The sequence below is a fragment of the Bombina bombina genome, chromosome 6 (genome assembly GCF_027579735.1).
Source record: "Bombina bombina isolate aBomBom1 chromosome 6, aBomBom1.pri, whole genome shotgun sequence".
NCBI classification, from domain to species: domain Eukaryota; kingdom Metazoa; phylum Chordata; class Amphibia; order Anura; family Bombinatoridae; genus Bombina; species Bombina bombina.
The window spans coordinates 873,882,054-873,903,475 of record NC_069504.1 but is presented as its reverse complement, the minus strand read 5'-3'; the positions used below and the strand labels follow the sequence as shown (position 1 = coordinate 873,903,475).

The 21,422-nt window shown below is 38.3% G+C and overlaps 1 protein-coding gene across 1 annotated transcript in view; it reads right to left on the bottom strand.

Moving 5' to 3' along the window:
* PLOD3 (procollagen-lysine,2-oxoglutarate 5-dioxygenase 3) overlaps nt 1-20,997 on the bottom strand; it is a 203,004-nt gene extending 182,007 nt beyond the window's left edge. Inside the window, exon 1 of the mRNA XM_053718343.1 lies at nt 20,842-20,997. Within this exon, the coding sequence (XP_053574318.1) occupies nt 20,842-20,932 (91 nt within the window). The 5' untranslated portion in view covers nt 20,933-20,997. The remainder of the gene's footprint in view (nt 1-20,841) is intronic.
* Nucleotides 20,998-21,422: the final 425 nt, after the last annotated feature.

Here is a 21,422-nt window from a genome sequence, read left to right as displayed (position 1 = left end):
ATCTAGTAAAAGGGATATATTTGAGACTGTGCAGGCAGCGGAGTCTATTTCTGTATACAACAACACTGGCACTGGTATTTCTTGTTTGCTGATGACCAAAATAAATTCAACACTTGTGTTACTGGCCAATAAAGGATGCACACTGCATATAGATTGTCAGTATTTGATTTACATTTGTTTGTAAATAAATGCATTATTCTTAGCGGTTCCTGGGTCCACACATGGTAAATTGGGCATCAAAAATATCAGGCAGATGTATATTATGGTATGTAACCATTATTGTGACAGAAAAAAAAAAAAAAATTATATATATATATATATATCCCAGCCAGGATGAATGCAAATCAAAATAACTATTTCCCAAGTAGTCACACAAACCAAATTTTCCACGTCTATGAGCCACATAAGCTAAATTCACCTCTGACAATGGGCCACAAGCCCACAATAGAAGCCACATATAAATGGCTGGTCCTACCAACTGAATTCACTCATTTCAGGGTGGGCTAGGAAAGAGAGACAGACAATGAGAGTCAATCCAGCAAGGAATGCACACAGAAGTATTTGTTCTGACCACAAACAGTCCTCCTATAAATTCCCTTCCTACTTGGTGTATGCCGATTTGATATCAAAAGTCAAATATCTTATAGTTTTCAAAAAATATATATATTTTTACTATTTATGTGTATGTTTGAGTAAAATGAAAAATGTTGTTTTACGCTATAAACTAATGACAACATTTCTCCCAAATTTCAAATAAACATATTGTCATTTAGAGTATTTCGGCTAGATTACGAGTCTTGCGTTATGAGTAAAAAAGCAGCGTTAAAGGGACATGACAACCACATTTTTTCTTTCATGATTTAGAAAGAGAATGCATTTTTAAACATCTTTCTAATTTACTTCTATTATCTAATTTGTTTTATTCTCTTGATATTCTTTGCTGAAAAACAGAATTTATGTTTACCTGATAAATTACTTTCTCCAACGGTGTGTCCGGTCCACGGCGTCATCCTTACTTGTGGGATATTCTCTTCCCCAACAGGAAATGGCAAAGAGCCCAGCAAAGCTGGTCACATGATCCCTCCTAGGCTCCGCCTTCCCCAGTCATTCGACCGACGTAAAGGAGGAATATTTGCATAGGAGAAACCATATGATACCGTGGTGACTGTAGTTAAAGAAAATAAATTATCAGACCTGATTAAAAAACCAGGGCGGGCCGTGGACCGGACACACCGTTGGAGAAAGTAATTTATCAGGTAAACATAAATTCTGTTTTCTCCAACATAGGTGTGTCCGGTCCACGGCGTCATCCTTACTTGTGGGAACCAATACCAAAGCTTTAGGACACGGATGAAGGGAGGGAGCAAATCAGGTCACCTAAATGGAAGGCACCACGGCTTGCAAAACCTTTCTCCCAAAAATAGCCTCAGAAGAAGCAAAAGTATCAAACTTGTAAAATTTGGTAAAAGTGTGCAGTGAAGACCAAGTCGCTGCCCTACATATCTGATCAACAGAAGCCTCGTTCTTGAAGGCCCATGTGGAAGCCACAGCCCTAGTGGAATGAGCTGTGATTCTTTCAGGAGGCTGCCGTCCGGCAGTCTCATAAGCCAATCTGATGATGCTTTTAAGCCAAAAAGAGAGAGAGGTAGAAGTTGCCTTTTGACCTCTCCATTTACCAGAATAAACAACAAACAAGGAAGATGTTTGTCTAAAATCCTTTGTAGCATCTAAATAGAATTTTAGAGCGCGAACAACATCCAAATTGTGCAACAAACGTTCCTTCTTTGAAACTGGATTCGGACACAAAGAAGGCACGACTATCTCCTGGTTAATGTTTTTGTTAGAAACAACTTTCGGAAGAAAACCAGGTTTAGTACGTAAAACCACCTTATCTGCATGGAACACCAGATAAGGAGGAGAACACTGCAGAGCAGATAATTCTGAAACTCTTCTAGCAGAAGAAATTGCAACCAAAAACAAAACTTTCCAAGATAATAACTTAATATCAACGGAATGTAAGGGTTCAAACGGAACCCCCTGAAGAACTGAAAGAACTAAGTTGAGACTCCAAGGAGGAGTCAAAGGTTTGTAAACAGGCTTGATTCTAACCAGAGCCTGAACAAAGGCTTGAACATCTGGCACAGCTGCCAGCTTTTTGTGAAGTAACACAGACAAGGCAGAAATCTGTCCCTTCAAGGAACTTGCAGATAATCCTTTCTCCAATCCTTCTTGAAGAAAGGATAGAATCTTAGGAATCTTAACCTTGTCCCAAGGGAATCCTTTAGATTCACACCAACAGATATATTTTTTCCATATTTTGTGGTAAATTTTTCTAGTTACAGGATTTCTGGCCTGAACAAGAGTATCAATAACAGAATCTGAGAACCCTCGTTTTGATAAGATCAAGCGTTCAATCTCCAAGCAGTCAGCTGTAGTGAGACCAGATTCGGATGTTCGAACGGACCTTGAACAAGAAGGTCTCGTCTCCAAGGTAGCTTCCATGGTGGAGCCGATGACATATTCACCAGATCTGCATACCAAGTCCTGCGTGGCCACGCAGAAGCTATCAAGATCACCGACGCCCTCTCCTGATTGATCCTGGCTACCAGCCTGGGGATGAGAGGAAACGGCGGGAATACATAAGCTAGTTTGAAGGTCCAAGGTGCTACTAGTGCATCTACTAGAGTCGCCTTGGGATCCCTGGATCTGGACCCGTAGCAAGGAACCTTGAAGTTCTGACGAGAGGCCATCAGATCCATGTCTGGAATGCCCCACAGTTGAGTAATTTGGGCAAAGATTTCCGGATGGAGTTCCCACTCCCCCGGATGTAATGTCTGACGACTCAGAAAATCCGCTTCCCAATTTTCCACTCCTGGGATGTGGATTGCAGACAGGTGGCAGGAGTGAGTCTCCGCCCATTGAATGATTTTGGTCACTTCTTCCATCGCCAGGGAACTCCTTGTTCCCCCCTGATGGTTGATGTACGCAACAGTCGTCATGTTGTCTGATTGAAACCGTATGAACTTGGCCTTTGCTAGCTGAGGCCAAGCCTTGAGAGCATTGAATATCGCTCTCAGTTCCAGAATATTTATCGGTAGAAGAGATTCTTCCCGAGACCAAAGACCCTGAGCTTTCAGGGGTCCCCAGACCGCGCCCCAGCCCATCAGACTGGCGTCGGTCGTGACAATGACCCACTCTGGTCTGCGGAAGGTCATCCCTTGTGACAGATTGTCCAGGGACAGCCACCAACGGAGTGAGTCTCTGGTCCTCTGATTTACTTGTATCGTCGGAGACAAGTCTGTATAGTCCCCATTCCACTGACTGAGCATGCACAGTTGTAATGGTCTTAGATGAATGCGCGCAAAAGGAACTATGTCCATTGCCGCTACCATCAAACCTATTACTTCCATGCACTGCGCTATGGAAGGAAGAGGAACGGAATGAAGTGTTTGACAAGAGTTTAGAAGTTTTGTTTTTCTGGCCTCTGTCAGAAAAATCCTCATTTCTAAGGAGTCTATTATTGTTCCCAAGAAGGGAACCCTTGTTGACGGAGATAGAGAACTCTTTTCTACGTTCACTTTCCATCCGTGAGATCTGAGAAAGGCCAGGACTATGTCCGTGTGAGCCTTTGCTTGAGGAAGGGACGACGCTTGAATCAGAATGTCGTCCAAGTAAGGTACTACTGCAATGCCCCTTGGTCTTAGTACCGCTAGAAGGGACCCTAGTACCTTTGTGAAAATCCTTGGAGCAGTGGCTAATCCGAAAGGAAGTGCCACGAACTGGTAATGCTTGTCCAGGAATGCGAACCTTAGGAACCGATGATGTTCCTTGTGGATAGGAATATGTAGATACGCATCCTTTAAATCCACCGTGGTCATGAATAGACCTTCCTGGATGGAAGGAAGAATTGTTCGAATGGTTTCCATTTTGAACGATGGAACCTTGAGAAACTTGTTTAGGATCTTGAGATCTAAGATTGGTCTGAACGTTCCCTCTTTTTTGGGAACTACGAACAGATTGGAGTAGAACCCCATCCCTTGTTCTCCTAATGGAACAGGATGAATCACTCCCATTTTTAACAGGTCTTCTACACAATGTAAGAATGCCTGTCTCTTTATGTGGTCTGAAGACAATTGAGACCTGTGGAACCTCCCCCTTGGGGGAAGCCCCTTGAATTCCAGAAGATAACCTTGGGAGACTATTTCTAGTGCCCAAGGATCCAGAACATCTCTTGCCCAAGCCTGAGCGAAGAGAGAGAGTCTGCCCCCCACCAGATCCGGTCCCGGATCGGGGGCCAACATTTCATGCTGTCTTGGTAGCAGTGGCAGGTTTCTTGGCCTGCTTTCCCTTGTTCCAGCCTTGCATTGGTCTCCAGGCTGGCTTGGCTTGAGAAGTATTACCCTCTTGCTTAGAGGACGTAGCACTTGGGGCTGATCCTTTTCTACGAAAGGGACGAAAATTAGGTTTATTTTTGGTCTTGAAAGACCTATCCTGAGGAAGGGCGTGGCCCTTACCCCCAGTGATATCAGAGATAATCTCTTTCAAGTCAGGGCCAAACAGCGTTTTCCCCTTGAAAGGAATGTTAAGCAATTTGTTCTTGGAAGACGCATCCGCTGACCAAGATTTCAACCAAAGCGCTCTGCGCGCCACAATAGCAAATCCAGAATTTTTCGCCGCTAACCTAGCCAATTGCAAAGTGGCGTCTAGGGTGAAAGAATTAGCCAATTTGAGAGCACGGATTCTGTCCATAATCTCCTCATAAGGAGGAGAATCACTATCGATCGCCTTTTCTAGCTCATCGAACCAGAAACACGCGGCTGTAGTGACAGGGACAATGCATGAAATTGGTTGTAGAAGGTAACCTTGCTGAACAAACATCTTTTTAAGCAAACCTTCTAATTTTTTATCCATAGGATCTTTGAAAGCACAACTATCTTCTATGGGTATAGTGGTGCGTTTGTTTAAAGTAGAAACCGCCCCCTCGACCTTAGGGACTGTCTGCCATAAGTCCTTTCTGGGGTCGACCATAGGAAACAATTTTTTAAATATGGGGGGAGGGACGAAAGGTATACCGGGCCTTTCCCATTCTTTATTTACAATGTCCGCCACCCGCTTGGGTATAGGAAAAGCTTCTGGGGGCCCCGGGACCTCTAGGAACTTGTCCATTTTACATAGTTTCTCTGGGATGATCAAATTCTCACAATCATCCAGAGTGGATAACACCTCCTTAAGCAGAGCGCGGAGATGTTCCAACTTAAATTTAAATGTAATCACATCGGGTTCAGCTTGTTGAGAAATTTTCCCTGAATCTGAAATTTCTCCCTCAGACAAAACCTCCCTGGCCCCCTCAGACTGGTGTAGGGGCATATCAGAACCATTATCATCAGCGTCCTCATGCTCTTCAGTATCTAAAACAGAGCAGTCGCGCTTACGCTGATAAGTGGGCATTTTGGCTAAAATGTTTTTGATAGAATTATCCATTACAGCCGTTAATTGTTGCATAGTAAGGAGTATTGGCGCACTAGATGTACTAGGGGCCTCCTGAGTGGGCAAGACTGGTGTAGACGAAGGAGGGGATGATGCAGTACCATGCTTACTCCCCTCACTTGAGGAATCATCTTGGGCATCATTTTCTGTGTCACATAAATCACATCTATTTAAATGAGAAGGAACCTTGGCTTCCCCACATTCAGAACACAGTCTATCTGGTAGTTCAGACATGTTAAACAGGCATAAACTTGATAACAAAGTACAAAAAACGTTTTAAAATAAAACCGTTACTGTCACTTTAAATTTTAAACTGAACACACTTTATTACTGCAATTGCGAAAAAGTATGAAGGAATTGTTCAAAATTCACCAAAATTTCACCACAGTGTCTTAAAGCCTTAAAAGTATTGCACACCAAATTTGGAAGCTTTAACCCTTAAAATAACGGAACCGGAGCCGTTTTTATCTTTAACCCCTTTACAGTCCCTGGTATCTGCTTTGCTGAGACCCAACCAAGCCCAAAGGGGAATACGATACCAAATGACGCCTTCAGAAAGTCTTTTCTATGTATCAGAGCTCCTCACACATGCGACTGCATGTCATGCTTCTCAAAAACAAGTGCGCAATACCGGCGCGAAAATGAGGCTCTGCCTATGATTAGGGAAAGCCCCTAGAGAATAAGGTGTCCAAAACAGTGCCTGCCGATATTATTTTACAAAATACCCAGATTAAAATGATTCCTCAAGGCTAAATATGTTTATATATGAATCGATTTAGCCCAGAAAATGTCTACAGTCTTAACAAGCCCTTGTGAAGCCCTTATTTACTGTCTGTAATAAAAATGGCTTACCGGATCCCATAGGGAAAATGACAGCTTCCAGCATTACATCGTCTTGTTAGAATGTGTCATACCTCAAGCAGCAAAAGTCTGCTCACTGTTCCCCCAACTGAAGTTAATTCCTCTCAACAGTCCTGTGTGGAACAGCCATCGATTTTAGTAACGGTTGCTAAAATCATTTTCCTCTTACAAACAGAAATCTTCATCTCTTTTCTGTTTCAGAGTAAATAGTACATACCAGCACTATTTTAAAATAACAAACTCTTGATTGAATAATAAAAACTACAGTTAAACACTAAAAAACTCTAAGCCATCTCCGTGGAGATGTTGCCTGTACAACGGCAAAGAGAATGACTGGGGAAGGCGGAGCCTAGGAGGGATCATGTGACCAGCTTTGCTGGGCTCTTTGCCATTTCCTGTTGGGGAAGAGAATATCCCACAAGTAAGGATGACGCCGTGGACCGGACACACCTATGTTGGAGAAAGCATATCTAGATATGCTCAGTAGCTGCTAATTGGTTGCTGCACATAGAAACCTCATGTGATTGGCTCACCCATGTGCATTGCTTTTTCTTCAACTAAGGATATCTAAAAAATGAAGCAAAATAAATAATAGAAGTAAATTGTAATATGGTTTAAATTTGTATGTTCTATCTGAATCATTAAAGAAAGATTTTGGGTTTAGTGGCCCTTTAAGCCTCATAACACTGCTTTTTTTACTACCGCTGCTATTACGAGTCTTGCAGATTTAGGGGCACTGCACACTTTTTTGGCCTTACCGCAAATTAACTTGCGCAAATTGCGTATAGTCTTTTTTCTATGGGAATTCCATAGCGCCGTTATTACGAGCTTATCCTGGGAGGCCAAAAAGTGAGCGGTACACCCTATCCCATCAAAATTCTTACCACTTTTTAAAGTCAATAGTTATGAGTTTTACACTACAACGCTGTAGCATAAAACTCATAACTAAAGTGCTAAAAATTACACTAACACCCATAAACTGCCTATTAACCCGTAAACCGAGGCCCTCCCGCATCGCAAACACTATAATAAAAATATTAACCCCTAATCTCCGCCACTAGAATAAACATTAACCCCTAAACTCCCGCCTCACAAACACTTGTTAAATATTATTTTTAAGGGTGTATTGGGTGGGTTTTATTTTGTAGATTAGGAGTTTGGGCTGCAATAGAACTAAATGCCCTTTTAAGGGCAATGCCCATCCAAATGCCCTTTTCAAGGCAATGGGGAGCTTAGGTTTTTTTAGTTAGGGTTTTATTTGGGGGGTTGGTTGTGTGGGTGGTGGGTTTTACTGTTTGGGGGGTTGTTTGTATTTTTTTTTACAGGTAAAAGAGCTGATTTCTTTGGGGCAATGCCCCGCAAAAGGCCCTTTTAAGGGTTATCGGTAGTTTTTTTTTAGGCTAGGGTTTTTTTAATTTTGGGTGGGCTTTTTTTATTTTGATAGGGCTATTAGATTAGGTGTAATTTGTTTTTTATTTTCTGTAATTTAGTGTTCTGTTTTTTTTTGTAATTTAGCTAACTGTATTGAATTTATTTAATTGTATTTAATTTAGGGAATTTATTTAATTGTAGGGTTAGGTTAGGTGTTAGTGTAAGACAGGTTAGGTTTTATTTTACAGGTCAATTTGTATTTATTTTAGCTAGGTAGTTATTAAATAGTTAATAACTATTTAGTAACTATTCTACCTAGTTAAAATAAATACAAACTTGCCTGTAAAATAAAAATAAACCCTAAGATAGATACAATGTAACTATTAGTTATATTGTAGCTAGCTTATGGTTTATTTTATAGGTAAGTATTTAATTTTAAATAGGAATAATTTAGGTAATGACAGTATGTTTTATTTAGATTTATTTTAATTATATTTAAATTAGGTGGGTGTTAGGGTTAGATTTACAGGTTAATAAATTTAATATAGTGGCAGCGACGTTGGGGGCGGCAGATTAGGGGTAATAAGTATAATGCAGGTGTCAGCGATGTCGGGGGCGGCAGATTATGGGTTAATAAATGTAAGATTAGGGGAGTTTAGACTCTGAGTTCATGTTAGGGTGTTAGGTGTAAACATAAAATGTGTTTCCCCATAGGAATCAATGGGGCTGCGTTACTGAGCTTTACGCTGCTTTTTAGCATGTGTTAGACTTTTTCTCAGCCGGCTCTCCCCATTGATGTCTATGGGGAAATTGTGCACGAGCACGTACAACCAGCTCACCGCTGACTTAAGCAGCGCTGGTATTGGGAGTGCGGTATGGAGCTCAATTTTGCTCTATGCTCACTTCTTGCCTTTTAACACCGGGTTTGTAAAAACCTGTAATACCAGCGCTGTAGGAAAGTGAGCGGTGACAATAACGTGCAAGTTAGTACCGCACCCCTCATAACGCAAAACTCGTAATCTCGCCGTTTATTTGCAGGAAATTACAACTGTTCAACATAAAGATACAGTGTTTTCCGACCTCGATTAATGCAAATAAAACACGTTCATATTTATTTTTAAAACACAACAATACTAATGTTTTAACTTAGCATTACAAGAGTTCAGAAATCAATATTTGGTAGAATAACCCTGATTTTCAATCACAGCTTTCATGCGTCTTGGCATGCTCTCCACCAGTCTTCCACATTGCTGTTGGGTGACTTTATGCCACTCCCGACACAAAAATAAATCAGCTCGGCTTTGTTTGTTGGCTTGTGACCATCCATCTTCCTCTTGATTAGATTCCAGGCTTTCAATTGGTCCAGGTCTGGAGAATGAGCTGACTATTACAGGATCTTGATCACCATCCACACCTTGATTGGCCTGACTGTGTGGCATGGAGCATTGTCCTTCTGGGGGGGAAAAAAACAAGCCTCAGAGTTGGGGAACTTTGTCAGAGCAGAAAGAAAGTTTTTTTTCCAGAATAACCTTGGATGTGGCTTGATTCTTGCGTCCTTCACAAATATAAATCTGCTTGATTCCAACCTTGCTGAAGCATGCCCAGACCATCGTCGATCGTCCACCAAATTTAACAGTGGGTGCGAGACACTGTAGCTTGTAAGCCTCTCCAGGTCTCCATCTAACTATTTGACAACCAGATGTTGGGCAAAGCTAAAAACTGGACTAATCAGAGAAGATGACCTGGAATCAGGAAGATTTATCTTTGTGAAGGACACATGAATCAACCCACTTACAAAGTTATCCTGGAAAAAAAACGTTTCCTTCTACTCTAACAAATTTCGCAATTCCTGAGGATTTGTTTTTTCCAGCAAGACAATGCTTCATGTCATACAGCCAGGTCAATAAAAGGTGTGGATGGAGGATCACCAGATCAAGACTCGGTCAAGGCCAGCCCAATCTCCAGACCTGACCCCATTGAAAACCTCTGGAATGTGATCAAGAGGAAGATAGATCGTCACAAGCAATCAAACAAAGCCTGCTTTAATTTTTTGCGCCAGGAGTGACATAAAGTCACCCAACAGCAATGGGAGACTGGTTGAGATCATGCCAAGACGCATGTAAGCTGTGATTATAAAATCGGGGTTATTCTACCAAATATTGATTCCTGAACTATTGCTACGTAAAAACATTAGTATTGTGTTGTTTACAAATTAATATGAACTGGTTTTCTTTACATTAATCGAGGTCTGAAACTACCATCTTTTTTTGTTATTTTGGCATTTTCTGCAAATAAACACTATAAATTACAATATTTGCATTTGGAATTTGGGAGAAATGTCAGTAATTATAGAATAAAACAAAAATTCTTCTTATTTTACACAAACACATACCTATAATAGTAAAACCAGACAAACAGATCATTTTGTAGTTGTCTTAATTTTTTTTCCAGAGCTGTATATATTTTCATTTTTTTTGTCCTTTACAAGCTAGTCTATTTTTAACTACTACTTTTATCTTGTATAATCAAAGTCGCTCACTGTATTCATTATTTAAAAAAGGGACATTAAACTGCTGGGTACAACTACAGTGGCACGGTTTCTACTCAAGATGGTATTTTTTTCCCTCCTGTACCTGCAGATTTCTTTAAAGGTCTTCCCTTAACTCATTGCAGCAAGGCTCGACAAACCCAGGAGCCTGGGAGCCACTGGTTCCTAGAATTTTACCCCTGGCTCCTAACTTTTTGGGTTATTCTCCATATGTCTATATAAAAATCAACTGTCTGGCTCCTAAGAATATACCTGGATCCTAAATATTCTTACTGGCTCCTAATTTTTAAACACATTTGTCAAGCACTGCTACAGAATTAATTATCTTGGTATCCTTTGTTGAAGAAACAGCAATGCAATACTGGGAGCTAGCTGAATACTGGCAGACACCAATCAGCAGCTCCTGAGTCTACCTAGGTATCCTTTTCAACAAAGGATACAAAGACAACAAAACAAATTAGACCATAGAGGTAAATTGGAAAGTTGTTTACAATTGCATGTTTTATCTCAATCATGAAAGAAAAAAAAAATGGGTTTCATGACCCTTTAATTATTGTACCAGGCATGTCCAACATTGTCATATTTAATCTAGCTGTTTGCGTTTCATCATGCATCAAATTGCATGCACATATCAACATTCAAAGTAATTAAACAGTCATCCTCATAGAAAATAACCACTAATTAAGGTTACCATATGTAGGTGTGAGCACAATTTAGGAATGACTAATTGAAGCTATTTTTCTTGCAAGTCTGGCCTTGTGCATTTTACAATACAACTCAGTTATTTCTTCAGTAAGTATAATCACCTTACAAAACACATCTAAATAGGGAGGTCAGATTCTTGTCCAGTAATGGAAGCAAGTTTAAAAAAAAAAAAGTTGCATGATGTAAAAGGTGGTACAAATAATATATGTGATGCTGAGGTTCAGATTAAAACCGCCTGTGAATTTGACATCTCAACATTTGTACAATACAGTAACTAAAAAACCCCAAAATGAACTTTGCATAAAATAAAGTACCTAAAAAACGGAAACGCCTAATATATACAAAAAGAAAATTCTTCCAAAGGGCACCGGAAGCTCTTTCTAGCAATAACCACATTCAAATGTAACGCCAAACGACTCGTGATCAGCCGCATCAGTATCCAAAGAAAATAATTTTTATTCAAATATTACAAAACTAAACTCATTTACTTTCACAGGATTTAAACTGATTGCAGATCTCTGCTGAGGTAACATTTCTATTTTACATTATTAAAATCCATAGTTATAAAAAACACACACGCACATATAAACATGCAAAATGTATATAAAGGAGCCTTTATAACAAGCCTAAAACTTTGGCTACAAGCACTGCTATATTATATCCCACATCAAATGAGTTTAGACAGTTTGGATAATTTCTGCATATTTGCTGTGTGCTGATGTGTGAAACTGAATTTATTAGAACAATTTGCTTTGTGTGTAAAGACGTTTGCAAATCCACACACAAGTTTATTTTTTGTGCATTTTTTTATATAATATTTATGAATTTGCTAGATCGGTAATACAAATCTTAAAAGACTAGTTAACATGATGTCTCACAAAGATATTTCTAGGAAAAAGAAAAACTAGTGAACTGATCAACTAAAGCAGTAAATATAACAAGTAACTCTTAATAGGGGCTGTAGGAATTTATTACTACTGCATGTTGCCTCTTGGGTACTAATAATACTAAACGTGGCACGAAGGGTTGGACAAAGAAGCCCATTTAATTCCTAAACTAAATAACTTTGCAAAAGTCTGGGATCCGGTTACGAGAGGAGCCAAGGGAATGTATGGGGATTGCCTAAGGAGAAAAAGAAAATTCAGAACTGTGGAAAAAAAATGAAAGAAAAAAAAAAAAAAGAGGGGAAAAAAAAAAAGTTAAAAAAAAAATACACATAGAAAACATAAAGATGAAATAAAAAGGGCATAATACAAATAAAAAGGAGACAGTATAAAGAGAAAAAATATACATAATGTCAAAAGGATGAAACAGTAGATGTATAAGATAGAAGAGACAAAGAGGAAGGAGCAGAGAGCAAAAAGGACGGGAAGAAAAAAAACGTCAGATGATGAGTGTAACAGCTGTGTAGAAGGATGAGGGACAAATATGCTGGATTTCCTCCAAGGAACTTTCTGGGAATAAAAACATTACAAGGGAAGAGGCGGTGCACGGAAATACTTGTATATGCAGGGACTCGTAGGATACAGACAGATAGTTTAGTCACATTATGCAACATAATTTATCTCAAGTAGGTACCAGATTAAACTATCAATATAAAGCTTTAGCTTCTGAAGCAAAAAGGACATTTTAGGTTATAGCACTAAAATATAGGAAGTATTTTTAAAATGATAGTAATGTGTTGACTATGGATATTCTTTTGCAAAAAGGAAGTTGTCAGCAATGTGAAGACTTCTCTTTATAATCCAATATTTTTGTAGCTTTATTACTCAATGTTTCTTTACCAAACGTAACACATCACTAGTATTAATATATGGCATCATTAAATTACAGTACAATGCTAAGGAATAGACTACTGTTTACAGGAGACTATAAAAACTTTTTTTTTTTACTTGCAGTGAGCTGATTCATCTCTTATATAACTTGTTCCCATGTTTAATATGTAGGCTAGGAACGGATGTTAGGAAGAACTGCAATACATTTTTTAATATACCTTCAGGGAAGGGAGTGATGGACAAGTAGATTTTACAGGTATGTGCTTAGATATTCAGATAGATAGACAGTGCCTCAGGGAATGGGGCAGCTGGGAATACAGTGGATTGTACTACTTGTACATCATGAGTATGCCGACTTGCAAATCTATATTATCCCTTGTTTATAAAGTATGAGGCATAGTCTGAGATAGATAGAGATTGTCTCTTCCACCAGGGTACCTAACCTACAGTGACACATGCTAGTTTATTGTTGTGTCTAACACCTGCAAAGGTGTTAAAGTTGCACTCAGGGGTCACAATGCATTGCTGCTAGCTAAGGAATGTGCAATTGGCAAACAAGTCAGAAACAGCATATGCGCACAGTCACCAATCACTAGTGTCCTACTATGAAACAGCATGGAGGTGGTCCTGGTGGCAATTCAAAAGGGACAGTCTAGTAAAAATTAAACTGTCATGATTCAGATAGGGCATGTCCTTTTAAAACAACTTTCCAATTTACTTTTAACATCAAAGTTGCTTTATTTGCTTTTGTATTCTTTGTTGAAAGCTAAACCTAGGTAGGCTCATATGCTAATTTCTAAGTGATTGAAGTCCACCTCTTATCTCAGTGCATTGTGACAGTTTTCACAGTTAGGTAGTGCTAGTTCATTTGTGTCATATAGATAACATTGTGTGCACTCCCGTGGAGTTATTTATGAGTCATCACTAATTGACTAAAATGCAAGCCTGTCAAAAGAACTGAAATAAGAGAGCAGTTTGCAGTGGTTCAGATACAAGGTAATCACAGGGGTTAAAAGTAACTGTATATAATAGTGTTAGTGATGCAAAACCGGAGAATGGGTAATAAAGGGATTATCTATCTTTTTAAACAACAAAAATGTTGTACTAGACTGTCCCTTTAATTACATATTTAAAGTGAAGGTAAAGTTTTCTGTTTTAGCAAGCTTTATTATATTAGTCATCTACTATATAGTCTGATCGCTATGTTTTTTTTAACTATTTGTATATAGATAATTGTATTATAAAACATTTTTATTTACGATCTCGGCCGGTCTTCGCTCCTCCCTCCATGGATTTCCGGGTTTTTCAATCTATTACGTACAGAGCGGTCCCACCCGCTCTATACGTACTTCCAAAGCGCGTTCTAGATTGCCGGAAAACTTGCGCATGCGCACACTTCCCTGTATACTCTATTTGCGCCTGCGTGACTCAAATCATTTTATATCTAAAGCGCAGTCGTCAATCCTCTTAATCGCGCATGCGCTAAACTAGAGCGAGCCCGGCTTGGAAGGCAGAGTAAGTGATGCCAACGCATGCGCAGAACATCAAGCTATGTTGTGACGTCAAATGACGGCCGCCTAACGGCCAGACTCACTATTGGCTGTTTCAAGAACGTGACCGGCCAAAAAAAAAAAAAAAAAACGGGCTGATTTGGAAACGATTAGAAATGAAGATAAAAATGCTGATAACTCGGTAAATACATGAAAATAATTAAATTGATGACTTAAAGTACTGCTAATTTTATAAGTATTTACATTGGAAATAATCGAAGCGTGCTAAGTTTACCTTCACTTTAACTTCTGCAAAGAGGTTAAACACAGAAACAAGTTTTTGTTATAATAATAATAATAATAATAATAATAATAATAATAATAATAATAATAAAATACAGTAATAAATGAGCATTCCATTTTTACTCCTTTAGGAATCTTTAAAAGTGATGGTTAACTCTCCCCTTTATAAAAACAGATCCGGAATTTTAATATTTTAGATGGGGTTTGATTTGTCAGTTGTAATGAAGATGCTGTGTAATTTACATTTTAATATAGCGCTGAAATTCAAATACGCTACGCCAAGCCAGATTTCCGGCACGGCTATTGGCTAAGGAGGTGGAAACATCACCTCTCTGCCATATAGCGAAAATAGCGTTCTGCCGGTTGGCTGCCTTAGCAGCTCAGTGAAGGCGATCGCTTTGAACAAATAAAGGAGCTTTCAGCATGAATGAAAGTGCCCTTTATTTGTTCCCATGGTAAATCCTAGCGTTTCTGAAATGCTAGGATTTACCTTCACTTTAAAGTGAAAGTAAATCCTAGCGTTTTACAAACGCTAGGATTTACTATTGAAACAAATAAAGGGCACTTTCATTTATGAAGTATAAGATACTTCATGTAGAAAGCTCCATTATTTGATTCAATCGCTCGCCGTTTTTAGCTGCTACAGCCGCGCTCAGCTAAAAAATTTTTTGGCTAAGGTGACGTTTTCACCACTTAGCCAATAGAAGTGCAGTAAATGCGGCTTGGCGGCCATGGAAGCCGGATTTACCGCGCACGGCTATTGGCTAAGAGGTGAAAACGTCACCTCTTAGCCAAAAATTTTTTTAGCTGTGCTCTGCTGTAGGAGCTAAGAGCGGCGATCGATTGAATCAAATAAAGGAGCTTTCTACATGAGGTATCTTATACTTCATGAATGAAAGTGCCCTTTATTTGTTTCAATAGTAAATCCGAGCGTTTGTAAAACACTAGGATTTACTTTCATTTTAAGGCAGTAGAAAAGTCACTTAATTGAGCTGTGCCTTGGGCGGCCGGTAGCGCTTAGGTTATCGAATAAGCCGCGGCGAGATAAACGTACCTATTCATCAGGTTTTTTTTGTTTGTTTTTTAACTGACGAATGAAGGTCGCCTTTATTTTTAATGATGGTAAATCCTAGCATTTCTGAAACACTACAATTTACCATCACTATAAGCTTCAGCATGCCAGTTTTTAAAGGGACAGTCTACACCAGAATATTTATTGTTTTAAAACATAGATAATCCCTTTATTACCCATTCCCTAGTTTTGCATAACCAACACAGTTATATAAACATACTTTTTACCTCTGTGATTACCTTGTATCTAAGCCTCTGCAGACTGCCCCTTATGTCAGTTGTTTTGATAGACTTGCATTTTAGCCAATCAGTGCTGGCTCCTAGGAACTCCGCGTGCGTGAGCAGTGTTATCTATATGAAAACACATAAACTAACACCTTCTAGTGGTGAAAAACTGTCAAAATGCCCCAAGCTAAAAGGCGGCCTTCAAGGGCTTAGAAATTTGCATATGAACCTCCTAGATGTAGCTTTTATCTAAGAATACCAAGAGAACAAAGCAAAATTGGTGATAGAAGTAAATTGGAAAATTGTTTAAAATGACATGCCCTATCTGAATAATGAAAGTTTATTTTGGACTAGACTGTCCCTTTAAATAAGAATGTGCATATGTCAATATATACACTAAAAACATGTGCACGCTTCTGAACTCCTATGCGCCTACCAAAGCTTACTCTTCAACAAAGGGTACCAGAAGATCAAAGTAAATTTAATAATAAAGGTAAATTGGAAAGTTGATTAAAACTGCATGGTCTATCTGAATCTTGAAAGTTTAATTATGACTTTAATGACCCTTTAACAAACTAGAGCATTCTATTACACTTATGCTGTGTTATAAAGCATTTTATTCTTAAAGGGACATAATACTCGTATGCTAAATCACTTGAAACTGATGCAGTATAACTGTAAAAAGCTGACAGGAAAATATCACCTGAGCATCACTATGTAAAAAAGGAAGATATTTTACCTCACAATCTCCTCAGCTCAGCAGAGTTAAGTTCTGTGTAAAAAGTTATACTCCGCTGCTCCCAGCTGCAGGTAAAAAAATTAAAAAAATTAATAAATGAACAGCAGCCAATCAGCATCAGCAGTGCTGAGGTCATTTGACTTAACTCTCATGAGATTTCATAGTAAGCTTCCTTTACCTGATTGGTGAAATAATATGAGAGTGCACGAAGCTCATCCTTTCAGCTGTCCCAGGACAGACGCACTAATATGCTGCTTAGAAATCCTTTACAATGGGAGGTGGCTACTGAGGAACTTTTGAGGTAAAATATCTTTCTTTTTTACATAGAGATGTTCAGGTGATATTTTCTAATCAGCTTTTTATATTTATGCTGCATCACTTTCAAGTGTTTAAACATTTGGGTATTATGGCCCTTTAAAGGGATAATAAACACAATTGTTTTCTTTCATGATTTAGATAGAGCATGAGATTTTAAGCACCTTTCTAATTTACTCCTATTATAAATTTTCCTTTGCTATCATGCTATCTTGATTTGAAAAAGCAGTAATGTAAGCTTTAGAGCCAGACCATTTTGTGTTCAGCACATGGGTAGCACTTGCAGATTTGTGGCTAAATGTAGCAAACCAATCAGCAAACTCTACCAAGGTGCTGAACTAAAAATGGGACGGCTCCTAACCTTTTATTACTGCTTTTTCAAACCAAGATAACATGAGAACAAAGAAAAATTGATAATAGGAGTCCTAGAGGCAGAACTTATTTTCACTTTCTGCAATGAGATTTTTTTTTAGTGAAAATTTTTCTGCAGGTCATTTTCAAATAAAATAAAATTTTAAATTAGGCAGTTGCACCAAAGCACCAGTTAAATTGCAATTTTTAAAGTTTTATAATATAGTGCAGTAGTTGAAAATTGCATTGCAAATTAGCTGCATACAAATAAATGGTATAATGTCTCTTGAATAAATTTGTTTCCTTTTCCCTTGGTCTAACATAAAAATGTAGTAATAAAAAATGTGCATTTCTCATAAGAATGTCTTACATAAAAAAAAAAAAAAACACAGCTTTGCAGACTGGGAAAGGCTAGGGGCGGGTTTGAATAGTTAGTCCACAATTAATGCACTGCTGCTTTACAGCTTTACTGCATATCTGACAGTTCACTTCCAACAGGGCTTTTCTCTGGATGGACTGTGTTTAAGAAAAAACTTACACAATGTAGCCAGAGCAAAGCTCTGTTTGATGAGAACAGTCTAATGTGGAGCAGCACTGCAAAAGTTAAAGCACTAACAGTCCCTGCATGTGTCCCATTCTTTCTGCAGACATGCTGCATTTTCTGCGATGACATCTCAGATCACAGCATGTTTTGCCTTGGGGATAGGAGTAAATTAGAAAGTTGCTTAAAATTGCATGCTCTATCTGAATCATGAAAGAAAAAAAATGTGGGGTTAGTATCCCTTTAATGTTATGGTAAATCCTAGCATTTTTGAAATGCTAGTATTTTCCAGTGCAGTAAATAAAGGAGACTTTCAGTCATGAAGTATAAAAAAAAAACTTCATGCTGAAAGTACCTTTATTTGCAGCGAAATTATGTCGAGCTAAGCGACTCCTGCTACCCACTGCAAAAATCTATTTTTTTAACTAGGTGACGTTTCCACCTCTTAGCCAATAGCGTGCTAGCCGATTGGCATTATGCTGTATGACTAGAACGTTATTGGCCAAGAGGTGAATAAGTCACCTTAAGGAGAAAACAGTGTTTTGGGCATGCACTCAGCTCGGCATAAACTTGCAAATAAAGATACTTTCAGCATTAAAGTTTTTTTATACTTCATGACTGAAAGTCCCCTTTATTTACAGCAATGGTAAATCCTCGCTTACCATCACTTTAAGGTATTGGTATTTAACCCGGTTTAACCATAGCAGGACACAACCAGTAATTTGCGGCTATGTGTGTATACGGCTCACCAGAATCTCTTGCTACAAAAAAAGCAATGCCCTTTTCATCATGAGCACAAAAAACTAGAATGTTCCTTTAAAGGGAAGTGAAATTCACATTTGAAATGCACAGTAGCACATCTCAGATTTGAAACATGTAATTTGCAATAGACTTATTTGCAAAATGATTTTGATAAACATTATGTCATATATATATATATACATATACATATATATATATATATATATATATATATACACACACATATATACATACACACACACACATATATACAAAGTGCATATATATATATATATATATATATATATATATATATATATATATATATATATATATATATATATATACACACTGCTTTTTTTTCACAGGTAGAGCTGTGTGCAATAGCATCTGATAAGTGTGTGATTCAACTGCTGGTGACATCACAGAATGCCGAGTACATAACGGAGTGCAAGTGGCTTTACTTATTGGCAATGCTTTCTAGACAAAAGTTCTCACAAGATAAATGATAAAGTTCTCAGAAGCATTTTTTTGCAAAATTATGTAGCAAAAAATGCTTAAAGTCACATCTAAAATACATTTTTTGTCATTTTAACATAACAGACTTTGAATTCTAACATTCCATCACTTAATTACCAAAACAGCTTTCTCCCAGAGTGCGTGGACATTTCTAGCACCTATACATCTGTGCTTATACTCCGGGATGGATGAGGGAAGGTACCATCTCTAATGTTATTTTATCTAGCATCCTACCTATGGTGTTTATGGGGTAAATACTTATGTGTACCATTGTCTTATACAGTATAGTATTTTAGAGTGAGTCCTCTCTACCTCTCCCCATTTGCAACACATTATCATTAAGGCAACTTAAAGGGATAGTAAACCCAAAATGTTATTTTATGATTCAGATAGAACATACAATTTAAACAACTCTCCAATTTACTTCTATTATCAAAGTAGCTTCATTCTCATGTTATGCATTGTTGAAGGGACAGCACTGCACTACTGGCAGCTAGCTGAACACATCTAGTTAGCCAATCACAAGAGACAAATGTGTGCAGGCACCAATCAGCAGCAGCTCCCACTAGTGTATGATATGTGCGTATTCTTTTTTAACAAGGGGTACTAAGAGAATGAAGCACATTTGAAAATAGAAGCTAATTTAAAAGCGTCTTAAAATGACATGATCTATCTGAATCATGCAAGTTTAACTTTTAATTTCCTATCCCTTTAAAAAGGTACATTCCGGTCAAAATTGAAATATCCACAGATTAATTACATCTTTGAAAAGAAACATTTACAATATACATGCTTCTAAAAATGCTTCTAGTAAAAGTTATCACTGTTTTAGTGTTAACATTTTTTCTCTGCACATGCATGTGAAGCATAGCTAGACAATTTCAGTGCATCAGCATTTAAAATAATGCAGCTGCTGGGAGCACAAGTGGGGCTTGTATAATGTCAGCAATTAAATTAAGTCATTACCAGATGGTACAAGCACATTAGGCTCTCTGGGCAAGTGATGTTTAAAATGATGATCCATGGTGCATACTTAAAAAAAAACTTTTGATACCACTAGCTTTTATAAGAAGCATTTTTGCTTATACATGTATATTACAAAAATGCTTCTATTCAAGACTGAAATGCATCCATGTGGACTCCAATTTTGGCTGGAATGTCCCTTTAAGCAAGGAAAGAGACAGATCTATCTTTTTCTCTACAAATGACTCATTCTTGCTCTTCAGAAAAACAAAATCCAATGTAGACACCAGTTTCTAGGTCTGAATGTATGTACAGCTTATGGTTCTCTAGCAGTACAATTCATATTGCTAAAATGTAGAGATTTGGGGGTATGCTTCAATACAATTACACATTTTCTTTTGGTTAAAATATTTTTAAAAAAAATCACAGTTCTGCTGGCAAAAACTTTATCCATTGTAGCCCCCATCTGAAAAGGTTATACAGCCCTGGAAAGCATACAAATACAGACAGCTGTCTGATTAGCCAATGGTTCACACTACTAATTCTTTATCAAATCCTATAAAACAACTTTTGTTTATTTACTGAGCTGTTGATTGGTTTACTTCCTAGAGAATACACTCATAACCTCAGGTAAACCTTCTAATACTCCTAGATAGCGCATCTCGTAGTATTCACTTCTATTACATGTTCATATGAAAGCCATATCTAAATATAACTTTGGCCTCAACTCAGTTCTAATAATAATTGTTTACAAAAGTCATTTCTTCAGTTATTGGTCGTGCTATAGTATAGACAACACATTAATTTATTAATTAATCGTTCACTCCTCTCATTACCGGTTTTCACTGACTCTTTGATCCGGGTCTCCCCAGCAGCCACTCCACAGAGCAGAAAAAATAAGCAACCTCCAACACCGAGACTAGCCATCGTCCCTTATCCAGTTCACGCGTAATCTTCTTCTGGTCTGTGTCCCCAGCTAGGAGTCGGACACGCCGGGGGTACCAGTCCCGCCCTGAGTGAGTAGTAGCCAATCACAAAACTGTCAGATACCAGAAATCCAATCATCCCGAAAACATCTAGTTCTACAGTTACTCATTTGCAACCAATAGGAGAACAGTTGATCTTTAGCTACGGCCCATTATTTGTCAGCAAATTAGAACACGGCAGCTGTCGCCTTTATCCAATGGTAACTGTTTGTGTTTGGCAGGCCGCCATTCACGGGGGACGAGGGCGCGGCTTAGTGAAGACCCTCTTCTACTAGGTGCTACATATAGGTGCTAATAAAGGCTCGGTCCCTTTGCCAATTGCCACGTAACATCTGTATTGAGTGTGATATAAGCTACAGCTAACTCTCAAAAGGTCGTCTAATGTGCCTTTAAAAAGATGGTACAATGGTTTAACCCGTTATTTGTTATCA